Source organism: Fistularia commersonii, chromosome 8 (genome assembly GCF_037954325.1).
Source record: "Fistularia commersonii isolate RoL2024-O1a breed Wild chromosome 8, RoL_Fcom_v1.0, whole genome shotgun sequence".
Classification (NCBI taxonomy): Eukaryota; Metazoa; Chordata; class Actinopteri; order Syngnathiformes; family Fistulariidae; genus Fistularia; species Fistularia commersonii.
Genome location: NC_141291.1, coordinates 7361869 through 7375919, shown reverse-complemented (window position 1 = coordinate 7375919; position 14051 = coordinate 7361869). Strand labels below are relative to the sequence as shown.

At 46.4% G+C, this 14051-nt stretch overlaps 1 protein-coding gene across 3 annotated transcripts in view; it reads left to right on the top strand.

The window, feature by feature from the left end:
- The window catches only part of ralylb (RALY RNA binding protein like b), an 81077-nt gene that overhangs the window by 35619 nt on the left and 31407 nt on the right, over nt 1-14051 (top strand). For all 3 annotated transcript variants that reach the window (XM_086150872.1, XM_086150873.1, XM_086150871.1), the window contains exon 2: nt 957-1230. In XM_086150872.1, the coding sequence (XP_086006998.1) occupies nt 975-1230 (256 nt within the window). In that variant the 5' untranslated portion in view covers nt 957-974. The remainder of the gene's footprint in view (nt 1-956; nt 1231-14051) is intronic.

Genomic DNA, 14051 nt, shown 5'->3' with positions numbered 1-14051 from the left:
TCAACATTTTTATCTGACCTGCGTTGATAATTATGTCGATGAAAACACGGCAGACAGCCCACGGCTAATCCAGGCAAGCAGAGATCATAAAATAAGTATTTTTTTCAATTTTCTGAGCTTTTTGCAAACGTGTCAAGAGGTTGTGTCACAGAGCAGCGGCACAATTACTCATGTTTTTTGTTTGTTTGTGTTTATTTCGCCACAGTTAACAAAAGCACACAGTGAAACTTCAGTGTATGTGTGTGTGTGTGTGGTCGCATTTTCTATTCAAACACAACCGTCAGCACGTCCTTCAACCCAATGTGAGTTTCTTGATTTGTCTGTCGTCATCTGGTGGAAAGTACCCTATGCTATACCTGGACCATATAGAGACTCATAATACTCAGAAGCCTTTGTTTTCATATTCAAATTACAATGTCTGTCAGGGTATTAGAAGGTGTTTGCTCATAATCCCATTGATCGGGCTACATCCCGGCTGGGATCTGCTGACACCCTACCTTTATTTTTCACCTGAAGATCACGTGAGGAGGAATCTGTGGTATGTTTTAAGGGAATATATTTGCATATCATAAACAGGGGAATGAGTTGTATGGTTGAATGTCTCTATATTCGGCCCTGCGGTCGATGGGTCACCTCAGGCCGAACCTTCCTCTCCCCAATGACAGCTAGGATAGACTCCAGCACCTCTGCGACCCTGAGCACGGGGTAAACAGCACACTGCATGAATGAATGAATAATAGTGATAATAATAAGGGAAAAAAAAACGTTGGCGTGGATAACTTTGTTTTTTCCTCAGAAAACAGAGAAAATGTCAGTATTTCAAGCAAAGCAAGAATGCTCCTTACACTGGCTGTCTGCTTGTTTTTTACAAGTACTAACATGGTGTTTTCTTCAGGATGGCAATCAGCCAGCCGGTCCAAACCTTCTAAAGTCCTCCCTCCCTGTTTGTGTCCCAGGAGGGCAACTAGAGGAGAATGACTGGTAAAATCCAGACCAGCAACGTGACCAACAAGAATGACCCGCGTTCCCTCAACTCCAGAGTCTTCATCGGCAACCTCAACACCACCATCGTCAAGAAGACGGACATCGAGGTCATCTTCGGCAAATACGGCAAGATCGTGGGCTGCTCCGTGCACAAGGGCTACGCCTTTGTACAGTACATGAATGAGAGGAACGCCAGGGCCGCCGTGGCAGGAGAGAACGCACGAATCATTGCCGGACAGCCTCTCGGTGAGTCTTCTCCGCTTCTGTTTCTGCACGGACAAAGGATATTCCTTGCATTGCAGAAGGCGCTAACGATATGGCGGCTGTAAGGCTACACTGCACAAAGGCAATCTACTTGAAATGCAGCATACTGTTAAGCCCGGGTATCTTCTGGAGAAACTAAGTCCCTCTCGGAGGACCAGACAACACCTCGGGGCGTCTCTTGGATTTTTAGTTTAGAACTACTACTCGGTTCCAAAAAAAAAAAAAAAAAAAAAGGGTCTGCGTCTGCTTGCTTGCTTTAGCTGGATCTGCTAATGAATCCACACGTCCGTGCAGGAATAGATGGCTTCTGACATTTAATGTGATGTGTAATGGAATCTTCGCCGATACCTCTGTACATTTTGTCGATGCTGGTTTGCAAGGTGGTTCGGACTTCTTCAGCTCACTGGATGAGCAGAAGGGTGTTTCTTCAAAATATTTGGATTTCGATGAAGCTCATCGGCTTTGGGTTCTGGTAAAAGCCTCGAACGAGTTGTAACATCACTGGAGGTCACAAGTGTTCGTATGTCAACCCGGGATGTGGACATGATTCAGCGCTCGAAGGTCCCGCATCCCAAAGCACCTCCCGTGGGTGAACTTTGACACGAGCCCCTGCTCAGGGACTGTTTTAACAAAAAAATATGGATTCTAGAGTGAGTTTGGTGTCTTCAAAGGTGGGAGAGAGCGGTTGAAGCTCATCCGGAAAGTGAAGTTTGACATCAAGCTACTTAGCTCATGGCTCGGAGAAGGGATGCATTGAACACACCGTGCTCTTCATCCAACTTTTCGTCTGCTCTGACTTCGTCAGCTCCTATTTTTTTTTCGTGTCCAAACTAAATTCAAATATCTATGTCATTGTTGTTTTCCAGAAGTTCTTCATTGAATTGGATCAGTGAAATGATAGCTGTTAGCTTGTGGCTAACAGTGGCTTGACTGCTTGTGGGTGAGGGAGACTTCACCAAGTCTGTGAACAACGGGCATGTCGTAACATCTGTCTCATCTCCACCAACTCACACTTCTTTTATGCCGGCCACAGCGAATCCCTTGCGATCTTTATTTTTCTATTCTCTGCCTCAACCGTATTTCCGTGCAGCCCCAGTCCCCTGCAGGACACATCAAACAGGTATCTGTAAAGGTGTTGTTTCAGATAATAAACAGCAACAACAATATAATGATAGCAACAAAAATAATGATGTTGATGATAATCGTTGTTTTCTCTGTTATACTTCTAGAGCGTTTTCCATCAAAGTGCTGTTGTTCTCGTGAAATGATTGAGTTTGACATTAAACCGTTTCTGGATTGTTGACATCATCCTGAGTTCAGCTTTCAGCTAAAAGTTCCTATCGGTCGTCTGGTTCGCAGAACCCATCGATGCCGAGTTTGCGTCCTCTATCACTCTCCGCATGCAGGGGATAACATCGGTGAAGACCGAAATCTTTGGAATCATCGGGGCGGATCGTGGATTTAGACGAGCCTGAATTCCTCGATAGCGGAGAGCACATTGTTAGAGGCCGATCTGACCGGCGGCCGTCCGGCGAGACCACGTCTGCGGCATAATGAGTGCGGCTGCAGTTTACGATTGGGATTTATTTAACAGACGCAGAGATGATTTATGGATTTTGTGTCTTCTCTACGTTAATAACCCGGTTTATTGGTTTGCCTTTTTCTTGCGGGCGCACTTATCAGCACCTAATATCACACAAATAGCGTGACTCCGCTACCTTCTCCACTTGTGAAATCACCACGAGACCTCGGTTGGAACTCAATTTAGATCCAGATTTAACAGTAATTCCGTCTGTTCGTGAACACCTCCCTGTTTTAATGCGGTATGGTACGGTCTGCGCTAGCTTCTCGCGCATGGCAGCGGGTCGGGTTCTCTCTCCTGTTTGTCCTCAGCCGGTTCCTCTCACTCCGAACTTGGACACTCGTCAATCAGAGCGAGCACACAGACGCCAAACCCTTGACAATAGTATCGATGATCCATCTCTGTCTTATCCGCCGGTGTGAATGCTTGTTTGATGGGAGGGGAGTCTGCTTAGAAGGAGCCTCATAAAGTGGAAAGAGAAAACCCTGCCGTCTCGCTATCAGTCAATCTACAAGTCACGTGATGGCGGTTTGGATGGGAGACACGTCCTTAACGCTTCTATCCTTCTGCCGCAACCGCGTGTCTTAGATCCTGTCGTATTTCTTATTTACAGCCGGCTCAGTTTTCAGTGCAGAATTAAAAAAAAAGCTGCTCCTTCATGGAAGCGGAGCGTCGTGCATCAAAGCAGGTCCTACCTTTGAGGAGTTTATGGAGTTTTAAACACTTTTATACCACCAGGGATTATTACACTGCTCATCGGAAGTGCTGCAAAACAGCTGCCTCACATTTAACCATTCATTCATTCATGCATGCGTGAATTAATTTGTTCATTCTTATCATGCAGTCAGGATGAGTGTCTCCCACTCCCATCCAAATACATACAGAAATACAATCTGGACAATTTGGGGTATCCAATGAATCCAACCAGGGACCTTCTAGCTGTGAGGAAGGAGCGCAAAATTAAATTTAGCTTCGTAATGGGAACCAAAGAGAATTTTTAAAGCACACATTTGTTGCAACCAGTATGTTTTTGAATGTAGTATTAGGAGAATCTATTTTAGCTTGAGGAATCAGTCAGATGTTTCACACATGGTTCTCTCAGTCCAAGCTGTGACGGGCCTGTTTCATCGCACCTGCCGCTGACGACTTGTCTTTTTTTTTGTTAAAGAAAACATTTCCGTCTAACATATTGCCGGGTTCGAGGGTCGGGGGGGGTTAATTGAGAATTAACTACGTGCACGGTCTCGTGCTCTTCCCATTAACACGGCAGACAAATACAGCGGCTATATAACGATTTAGAGTTTGAGAATGATGAAGAGTCCGTCTTTCTCCTCCAAAGCGTTTCATTAAAGTGTTATAATCTGCAAGTTGATTACGGCGTCATTTCAGGGGGTAACATCTGCGGGTGGATATATTTGGCGAGCGCACTGCACGTTCTGCTGCAAAAAAAAAAAAAAAAAAAAAAAAAGAGATTTTCCAGCTGACAGTGGTCGGCGCGAAAAACGAGGTCAGCGTTATAATCACATCAAACTATGACCGTACACATCCCCCGCATCCTCCCAGTGATGACTAATCACAGACTCAATGATACAGTGTCAAGGGTCGCAGCCCGCTGCCCGCATTGGAGATGAGGCTGTCAGGCTGTGAGTGTTTCAGGGGGAGGGTGAATGGATGAACGGATGAGGGATGAAGAAATCCAAAGCTCGAATCGCACTTCGCCGTCTGGGGGAGAAACGGTCGCTCAATAAACTCATCAACTATGACGAGGGGTTCATGAGATGCCGTCCGGGATGATGAGCTCGGCGGTCGTCACACGGCAGCGAGTGAAATACCGTCTAAGTAAGCGTTTCGTCTCCATCTAATTCCTGGGCGTAAACAGGACGGCGTTTCAATTTAACCGCTCCAAGGGAACTGGAATGTTAAGTGGTGATGGGAGCTTGAATCGCTCATCTGTTCCGCGATCCTCCAATTCCTACCAGAAGAACTACAGATTGAATACCGACCTCCGTTTTCTCGAAGATTCCGGAGATATCTCCAGCGGAGGCCATTTCGATGGCTCCCAGTTGTATGCAGCTTTTCCAGGATAAGGCGAAAAGTCCAATCCAAACTGGAATGAAGCCCGAGATAACTTTGGATCTGATCTTTATCTCCTCACCTGCTCTTAGAACGGATGAGTGCGGTGACCGGATCGTGGTGAGCAGGATATCGATACAAGAAGCAAATGTCGGTCAAAAACCAACCACTGGCCCGAGGCACAAAGGCATCTACCCAAAAAGACTCTTCTTGAAAACTAAAAAGAGGCAAAGGTTTTTTGCTTGGGTGTCTCTGCCTGTGGGTTAAACCACGCCGGCTGTGCGGGAGCAGGACAACACAAAGGCTTCACCCTGCACGACAGAAAAGGAATTCAGTAAATCAGAACTTGCTCTGCTTTTGACATTGTAAGTTCCTGTTTGATACAGAAGCTCATGTAGTTTGCAGAAAGTCACAGTCCCTGTTATCTCATAAGGCTTAGCTCCCTGCAGAGGAAGCTCCTGTACCTCCCCACCCCCCTACTGCATATTCTCCTGCCATATTGCGTGATCTTCAAGGTAAGCAACCAAGGACGAGGCTCCAACTTGAGGCACGCTATCTCCAGTTTGTGCTGTTGTCAGTTGTCCACCTTCTTTGTGGGTGGAATCCCATGGAGTAAATCAGGCTCTGTGTAAATCTAATATACAACACGTGAGGGTTTCACAGATCTTGATGAACTGTCCACAGGAAACAGTAAAGATGCTGATGTGATTTGAGTCTCCTTCTTCTCCTTTGGGCTGCTTCCTTCAGGGGTCACCGCAGCCAATGATCTGCTACCATCTAACCCTCTTCTCTCACACCAACTAACCTCCAGTCCTCCTCCCCTCCATCCATAAACCTCCTCTCTGGCCTTCCTCCAGACCTCCTGCTTAGCAGCTCCAACCTCAGCACAAGAGATGGGAAGGAGGGTGGGAAGGGAGGAGAGAAGGTGGAGGGATGTTTAGGTAAGGATAAGATGTGATGAAAGGTGAGGAAGGAAGGAAGGAAGGAAGGAAGGAAGGAAGGAAGGAAGGAAGGAAGGAAGGAAGGAAGGAAGGAGAGAAGGCGGAGGGGTGTATAGGTAAGGGTAAGAAATTATGAAAGGTTGGGAAGGAAGAAAGGAAGGAAGGAAGGAAGGAAGGAAGGAAGGAAGGAAGGAAGGAAGGAAGGAAGGAAGGAAGGAAGGAAGGAAGGAAGGCGGAGGGATGTATAAGTAAGGGTAAAAAATTATGAAAAGTTGGGATGGAAGGAAGGAAGGAAGGAAGGAAGGAAGGAAGGAAGGAAGGAAGCAAGGAAGGAAGGAAGGAAGGAAGGAAGGAAGGAAGGAAGGAAGGAAGGAAGGAAGGAACCTCCTGTCCTCCTCCCCTCCATCCATAAACCTCCTCTCTGGTTTTCCTCCAGACCTCCTTTCTGGCTGCAGCAACCTCAGCATCCTTCAACCCAGATCTCCTCCATCCCTCTTGTGTCCAAACCATCTCGGTGTGTTTTGCTTATCCCGGTGTTTCCCTTCATACAGAACTGACAAATAAACCACTTTCAAGTCTTCCCTTTGACACCTTCTCTCCTCCCGTCACCTTCACTTGAAGCCACATGATTGCAGCGCCTTGTTCCTGGTCAACCTCAGCTAAGTGCATGTCTCCGGCGGACGGAAGAAAAAATACAAGTGACTTATCAAGAATGAAACGCGTAACACAGCAACACAAGAGATCTCCATCACAATATGAGCCACAAGCATGTATCATCTACCTTCTTGTCGAATCCTCTCGTCGTGGTAACGTAACGTAACGTAAATTTCTTTCACCCCTCATCCTTCTTCAGTTCTAATGACCCACGGGGAGTTTCTAAATATAACTGCCTGGTTTTTGGGCGGGTCTAGATTACGGTGGCTTGTTGTGTAAGTGGAAGAGATTTGCAGAAACTAGCTGTAATGGGGTTGTTATGCCAATGGAGGTGTTGTTCATTGGAACAAAGGAGCAATTTAGTGGGATTGCCTGGATCAGAATGCGAAAAGGTAAAGCTAGACAAAAGAGTGAAACCTGTCGAATCCCATAAACTGAGGCTCACGTGGACGTTACCGGGGGCTGGTTCTGGCGGTGACTCTTTCCTGGTTGTTCGGAGGGTGCAGATGGGCCCGGTCTGTGTGCGCGCCGATCCGTCTTGGTATTGATCTCAGTATGGCGTTGTACATTTGTGCAATGTTGTGCCCGAGGCCCCCTCCTCTGTTCAGAGATGGGTTTTTTTTTTTCGTTTTGACAAAAATGGCTTCTTTGGCTCCTCTCGCGAACCCTCTCTCTTCTCTGACATTGCTGTCTTCAAACCCTTGTCCTTCAAGGGTAGTTGGACCGCAGAGTCCTGACCTGAAGTGGTGGCTCGCCTGTGTCGGGCCGTCCGTTTGGGCAGAGGTTGTTTGGTCTCTCCGTAGATGTAGACGTCTACATCGGAGAGACCAAACTTCGGAAACTCCCCATAGGTCATTGGAAGTGAGGAAGCCTCTCGGATGAGGGGTGATGCGTCCTCAGGTGAAGAAATTCAAGTCCAGTTGCCAACACAAGAAGATTTCGACCAAGAATTCACCATTATCTGGATGATACCTCCACAGGTATCATCTCCCTTCCCATATTATCAAGTCCACTGAAGCAACGAACGTGTTTCTTTTGCCAAAACACTGTGATTATTCATTCAGGTTGGCCGTGATTTGACTGGGGCTGAAGGGACAGACCTCTGGAAACGGGGAGGAGAGGGTGGAGGATAGGTGGAATCTGAGAGCAGCAGATTTGTGTGGCTGCCAGACTTGCAGAGTTTGGGATGTAGTTGCCGTGAAATGCCCGTTAACCTGCACTTGACCCGCATACAAATCGTATTATTCAGATCAAACAGAGCCGGGAGCTTTCTTCGCAGATTCCTGTCCGACCCCTGAGCGGTCTGGGTTCTTTTAAGGAAAACAAAAAACGTAGCCGATATAAAGTAGAAGCGTGAATGTTCGGCGCCAGGCGTCACACAAAGAGCGAGACATCTGGTGACTACTTATCATGCAAGTTGCGCCGTCTCTGAACATGCCTGCTCCCACTTTGCTGTCGACACATGCTGGAAACGGTGGAACTGATGGGGGCGAGTGTGATCTCGCTTTCTCCAATAGCTTAATTAAAATCCCTGTGTGGTAATCTGAGTTAGAAGTTAGCACTAAAACATGGGTCCTTGCGTCAAAGAAGGCGATAGGATTCTTGTCAAAATCTCAACATCTTTTTGTAGCAAAATGGAATTGAATTTTATTCCCTCTCATTCGAGAGGCTTTTTCAGAGGCAAATCAACTGAAGATTAACCAGGACCTGGATAACTGAGAACCTCCAGACATGATGTTATGATGTGGTTGAGATTGCTGCAATGTGGAATCCTCAACTGTCAAACGGGACTTGTACGCGGCTTTCCGACAGAAAAGGACTATCCAGCCCAAATGTTGTTCCAGGAAGTAGCTTCCTCCTCCTGCTTGGAGGTAGAAGAGTCCTGAGTTCTGAGTTCCAGCAAGCATCTCCATTATATAAATCCCTAGGAGTAGGAGCTAAAATGGTTCTTGGAGCTGAGGTCCAATGAGCTACACGAAGCAGGTATACTTGCTCTTTTAGCTGATTTAGCTGCTCATAGATCATCCCTTGTTGCATTCATTTCACTTCAACAGAGACCATTTCAAATCTTGACCGCCAGAAGATGCTTTTGCCACATACCGCCTTCGAGGCGGCGTTTAGCAATGAAAGCATCCTGTGCTGACGTAGTCAAACTAAGTGCGCTGTATGCTTTATAACAGCAAGACAATAGTGTTTTATAACTGTGTGTCTTTGTGCGGGGGTTTCTGCAAGTTAGCCTTGGACTTGTATGCTCAAACTAGTGATTCATTCTCACTGTGGTCTCGGATTGCTCTACCGTGGCCAGAGGCCTTCATTGTCTATTTTTTTTTTGCAGCCATGGAACGCACAGCCCGCTTTAACATCCAGATCGGCTTTTGGTTTGAACACTTATTTGAGAATGCACTGGCCGATGCTGAAAATGATGTAATGAAGGAGCATTCCAACAATCCTGCATGTTCGGCTTTGTTAAAAATGGCAATATAATTTCTGGGATGCAAAATTGAGCGTTAAAACACCAACAGTGGCATTTTAAAAAAGACGAAAAATTTTGATTTAAAACCTGACATTTCACAGATTGCAGTTACTTAGCCAATATACACGGAAATAAGTACGAGATTAGACAAGTGCTGTGTCCCCACTGTAAGTACTTTTCATCCAGCAGTTTTAAGATTTAATAACAACTAGATTTCATTCGACTTAAAACACCCATATCTGCCTTTTATCCTATTCTTTTATCGTCCAAAGTGATTTATGTTGACGAAAACCACAGCAAACTCACTTTACGCCGACGCCAGAGAGCGTTACCCTGGTCTGAGCGGCGGCATAAGGCGCGTTAGCGTCAAGCATCTTCGTCTCACATCCGCTCGCGGCAGAGGGGGGTTCGTGGTGACTCGGTGACATGATGATCGCTGGCATCCATGAACCTCACATTAGCGTGAGCAGCTTCCTCCCGCACCCATGGAGATCTACCCGCCGCAACCCCAAAGCCGTACGGCGGGGGCTGCCATGGAGACGAAGACGGACGGATCCTCTTTGCCCAGGGCCGTCCCAGAGCACAGCCGGCACTTCACATCGGTTTTTCATATCCATGTGAAACCGTTCAGTGGGTTGACCGTCGACGCCTCTGCGTGAGGGTCATTTCAGGTTTGTGGAAACTCCTCCGCCATCCACTGAACCTCGCCGAGAGAAATATCCCTCGGATGAAAGCAAACAGACGGACTGGTTAAACTATTCTTCTCCAAGGGAACTTAAGGGCATTAAGGGAAATTGAGAAAAAGCAGCAGTATCCACAGTCATGCACAAAAAAAAAAAAAAATATATATATATATATATATATACTGCTCAAAAAAATAAAGGGAACACTTGAACAACACAATGTAACTCCAAGTCAATCACACTTCTGTGAAATCATAGTGTCCACTCAGGAAGCAACACAGATTCATTTTAACTTGTTTTCAGGACATTACATCAAAGTTGGATCAGCCTGGAGTTTGTTTTTACTCTTTAATTTTGAGTGTGATTCTTACCTCCATGGGTTGATACAATTGATTTCCATTGATCATTTTTGTGGGATTTTGTTGTCAGCACATTCAACTGTATAAAGAGCAAAGTATTTCATAAGAATATTTCATTCATTTAGATCTAGGATGTGTTTTTTAAGTGTTCCCTTTATTTTTTTGAGCAGTGTATATCTGCAGGGACTATGCTGGATTCACGGCCAGAAGGTCCAAGCGGAGAGTAGTAGGAGTAATCAGATTACTTTATCCTTCATGTTGCAAAGGTGCAGGTCATGCAGCCCATCAGCTTCATGCAGCAGTTGGTGCTTCCGCCTCACAGCCAGAAGGTCTCTGGTTGGATTCCACACAGGAGGCCTTCCTGTGTGGATTCTCCATGTTCTGTCCGTGTCTGCGTGGGATTCCGGGTTTTCCGTCTTCCTCCCTTAGTGGGTTTTGCTGGAGAAGCTAAATTGTCCAGACGTGTGAATGAGAGGGGGAATGGTTGTGTGTCTCCATGTTTGGCTCCTGTGACTGACAGGCTCCAGCACCCCTGCAACCTTGACTGCAGGAAAAGCAGTATATATATATATATATATATATAATGAATGTATGAATGAATGAATGAATGAATGAATAAATGTATGAATGATATCCCTCTGATTTCATCCTCATATCTCTCTGCCCCGGAGCAGTTGGTGAACGGGAATCATCTCGTAGTTTTCATCGCTATTCTAGCCTCATAGCTTCTCATCAATATTTGAGCTGTATCCTGACTTCATGCTACATTGACTTAGCCCTCAACAACCCATTGTACTTTTCTCCTGTTGTACCGCCAGTATAGTACTTATAAATGTAGTAGAAAGTAAGCTAATTCTCTGTGCAATGCTTTGGGGTCGAAATTGGAGGTCCGTGTCCACCAGACATCCGTTTGAAACATAAGGTGTCACTCAGTTGACAGATGGAGGCACTTAAGAGAAGTGGAGCTTTTTTTTTGTTTTCTGTGTTTCCAAGTAGTTCTTTGCTATTATTTATCTATTTATCTGAGAACCCTCCGTTGCTATGATACGGAATATTCGCAGGAATAAAGATGCAGAACTCTGTGCTTTGGTCCTTGATCTGGATGGAATCAGATGAACCCAAAGGAGAAAGCAAAGACCTTGGTCGACTGCGAGGGATCGACCGGTCGCTTCTTTATTTCTTTATTTTTGCGCACGTGAGTTTCTGCACCGCCGGCGTTTGACTGACCCCTCCTTCACTCCCATTTGGGTAGAAGCGATGTCTTCTTTAATTTCATTTCGCGTTCACTCATTATCTATACTAGGTATCCTGCAGGGGTGCCGGAGGTCTCTCTCAGCTGTTTGCCATGCAATCATTCACCCTCTCATTCACACGTCTGGACAATTTAACTTCTCCGGTGAGGAACCCTGAGGAACCCCACGCAGACACGGGGAGAACTCCACACAGAAAGGCCCCCTGGGAGAATCCGACCCGGGACCTGGGAGGTGGAGGTGCTAACCACCGCGCCGCCTCATTTACCTTTTCATAGCAGATGTTCCAAAATGATAGCAGTCTGGTTGTATTTCATGCAAACCGTTACTGTTGGAGCCGAAGCCAGTGGCTGGCATTCTGCAGCATCTTCTCTTCTTGAAATAGCACAGCTTTGACAGAGGAAGCTCTGCCATTATGCTTTCAGCATGCAATGCTGAAAACTCTGGAAGTGAAGTATGTTGGTCCTGCGCGCGGCACGTGCCTTGCAGGGCATGTTAGCATAGCTCGTGAAATATCCATCCTTCCTTGTTTTTATCTTCAACTCGAGTGTGTGTCTCAACAATGTCCTGATGTGGCACCGCAGGCCTGTGTGTGTGTGTGTGTGTGTCTGCCTGGAGGCTGCAGATGCGTTTGATTGGCAGTCGGCGATTGAAACCCAGATGGAAGAGGACAATGAAAGAAAAAACATCCCATATTTTTTTTTTCTATTTCTGAGTGGAGCCTTGGATGAAGATACAAGCTGTTGTGTAACTGATGTGCGAAGGAGAGAAAGAGCAGCAGAGAGAAGGAGAGGAGAGGGAGGTTAATGGCAGAGAGAGGGTGAACTAACAACATCTCTGGAGAGTCTGCTCATTGGCTGTCCGTTGACTCCAGTTTTGAGTAACCTGATACGCCCAGGAGAGATTTGCATTCGCTTTCACCTGGAAGTTTCATGGTTAAGGTCCATCCCATTACAGTATTAATGACCACAGTGAGGGATAATGTGTGATGGATCACCAATCACACCGCCTCCAAATGGCATTGGCAAGAGTTAAGCACATAAATAATAAAGTGATTTAGATGCAAAATCCATCCTAAGCCGATTACAAAGGCAGTGGCACTGCAATCAATCGTCATTTTGGGCCGGCGCGGTGCATAGCAAGCAGCAAAAGAATCACAAACCATGCTAAATTAGGAAGAAGGGGAAACCAGGCGGGAACAGGTAAATGGAACGTTCGCCGAGCGGAGGACGATTTACCGCGAGCGCGGGGTTTTTGTTTTCCGAAAGCATCTGGCAGACCGCAAATGCACTCGCTGAAGATTTACGCCGCTCAGAGTCCATGTTGTCCAGATGCGCTTTTTCTGCACTTAAAGTTCAGGACACATAGCTCACCTGCTTTCGGTTTCCATGCTGTGGACCTTTTTTTTTTTTTTTTTTTGGTACCACTTTCAGAAAGTAAATTTGCACCAATCAGCCATGATGCAATGACCCGGGATGAATGGAACTGATTATCTGGTTCCGACAGCACCTGTCAGTTGGTAAGACATATTTAACAGCAAGTGAACATCTTGTCCTCTGGGCTTACGAGTAGGGAGCAGAAGGAAATGGGCAAACGCAGAGACATGGATGACTTTGACAAGGGTCAGCCAAATGGTGAAGGAGAGATGACATCCGAACCCACCGCTCTCATCAGGCTGCAGTGGCTTGACCCGTGACACTTGTCCAAGGGAGCAATGCAGCTAAAAGTCAGTGGTGACTAAGGCTTGCAACCACAGAGAACGTCCGTAAGTCAGGAAGTTTACGCGACAACGTTGCATTTCCTTTTCAGTTGCCCTTTTCGAACAGTTCCACATGCAAATGGCAACAACGGCGAGCAACGGAGTATTGGCGCCAAGCGATGATGAGGCGCAGTTATTGCTTGGAGTGGCCGCAGTCTACAAGGGAAGGGAACTCCCAATAGAATGTAGACTGGGAGTCATAGTAGTCCAAGTACTCTGGAGTGCTGTGGAGTCCAGCCGTTGTTGTTACGGTGGACCCAATTGACGGCAACCTTAGTGTGTTAACCGTTTTCAAGGTGTTGTATTTTACCCCTCAGCAGGACAGAGTGGTTTTCAAATCTTTCCATCTTGGTGCCAGTTTCCATGTTGTTCCGATTTTAGGCGTCGCAAAACAGGCTCTCAAATTTAGATAGAAATGTGAGGGAACACAGGGTACGTCTGTCTGTGTTTGTCGGACCACGTAGCCATCGGGGTAACCATGCCGAGCCCAGAATGGGCAAACGGTTTCAGAGCTGGACCACGGACACGGAGGGATAGTTTGATGAGTTGCGTCCTTTTACAGCTTGTGCGTCACCTACCTGGGAACACCTTTGGTCCTGCCATTCTTCTGGATGTCACTGTGACATTATCCTCTGACCTAAACTGTTGCTGCTGAGGACACTCTATTCCCTGATGGCAGTGGCCTCTCTCAGCAGGACACTGTGTGCCACCGCACTGCCAAGAAGTAGCTGAGGAGTGATTTTAAGGAACACAGCATGTAAGTAAAGACGCTGAATGCAACTCCGAACTCCACATACCTCCATGTATGACCATCAGATGGAGGAAGTGGACAGATATTGCTAATCCATGGAAATCTGGACTTGCAAAACTTTGGTGTCAAATACAAAAGCAGACCTTTGGAGATGAAATGGTGATCGATAAGCCGTTCTGTTTTTTAGTAAAAAGGTGAACCTGGATTTGTGTCCTTTTTGATCACTTTGTATTTCTGTCCACCGCCCCTTATTCTGTATGATTGTCAAGTTGCTTCCC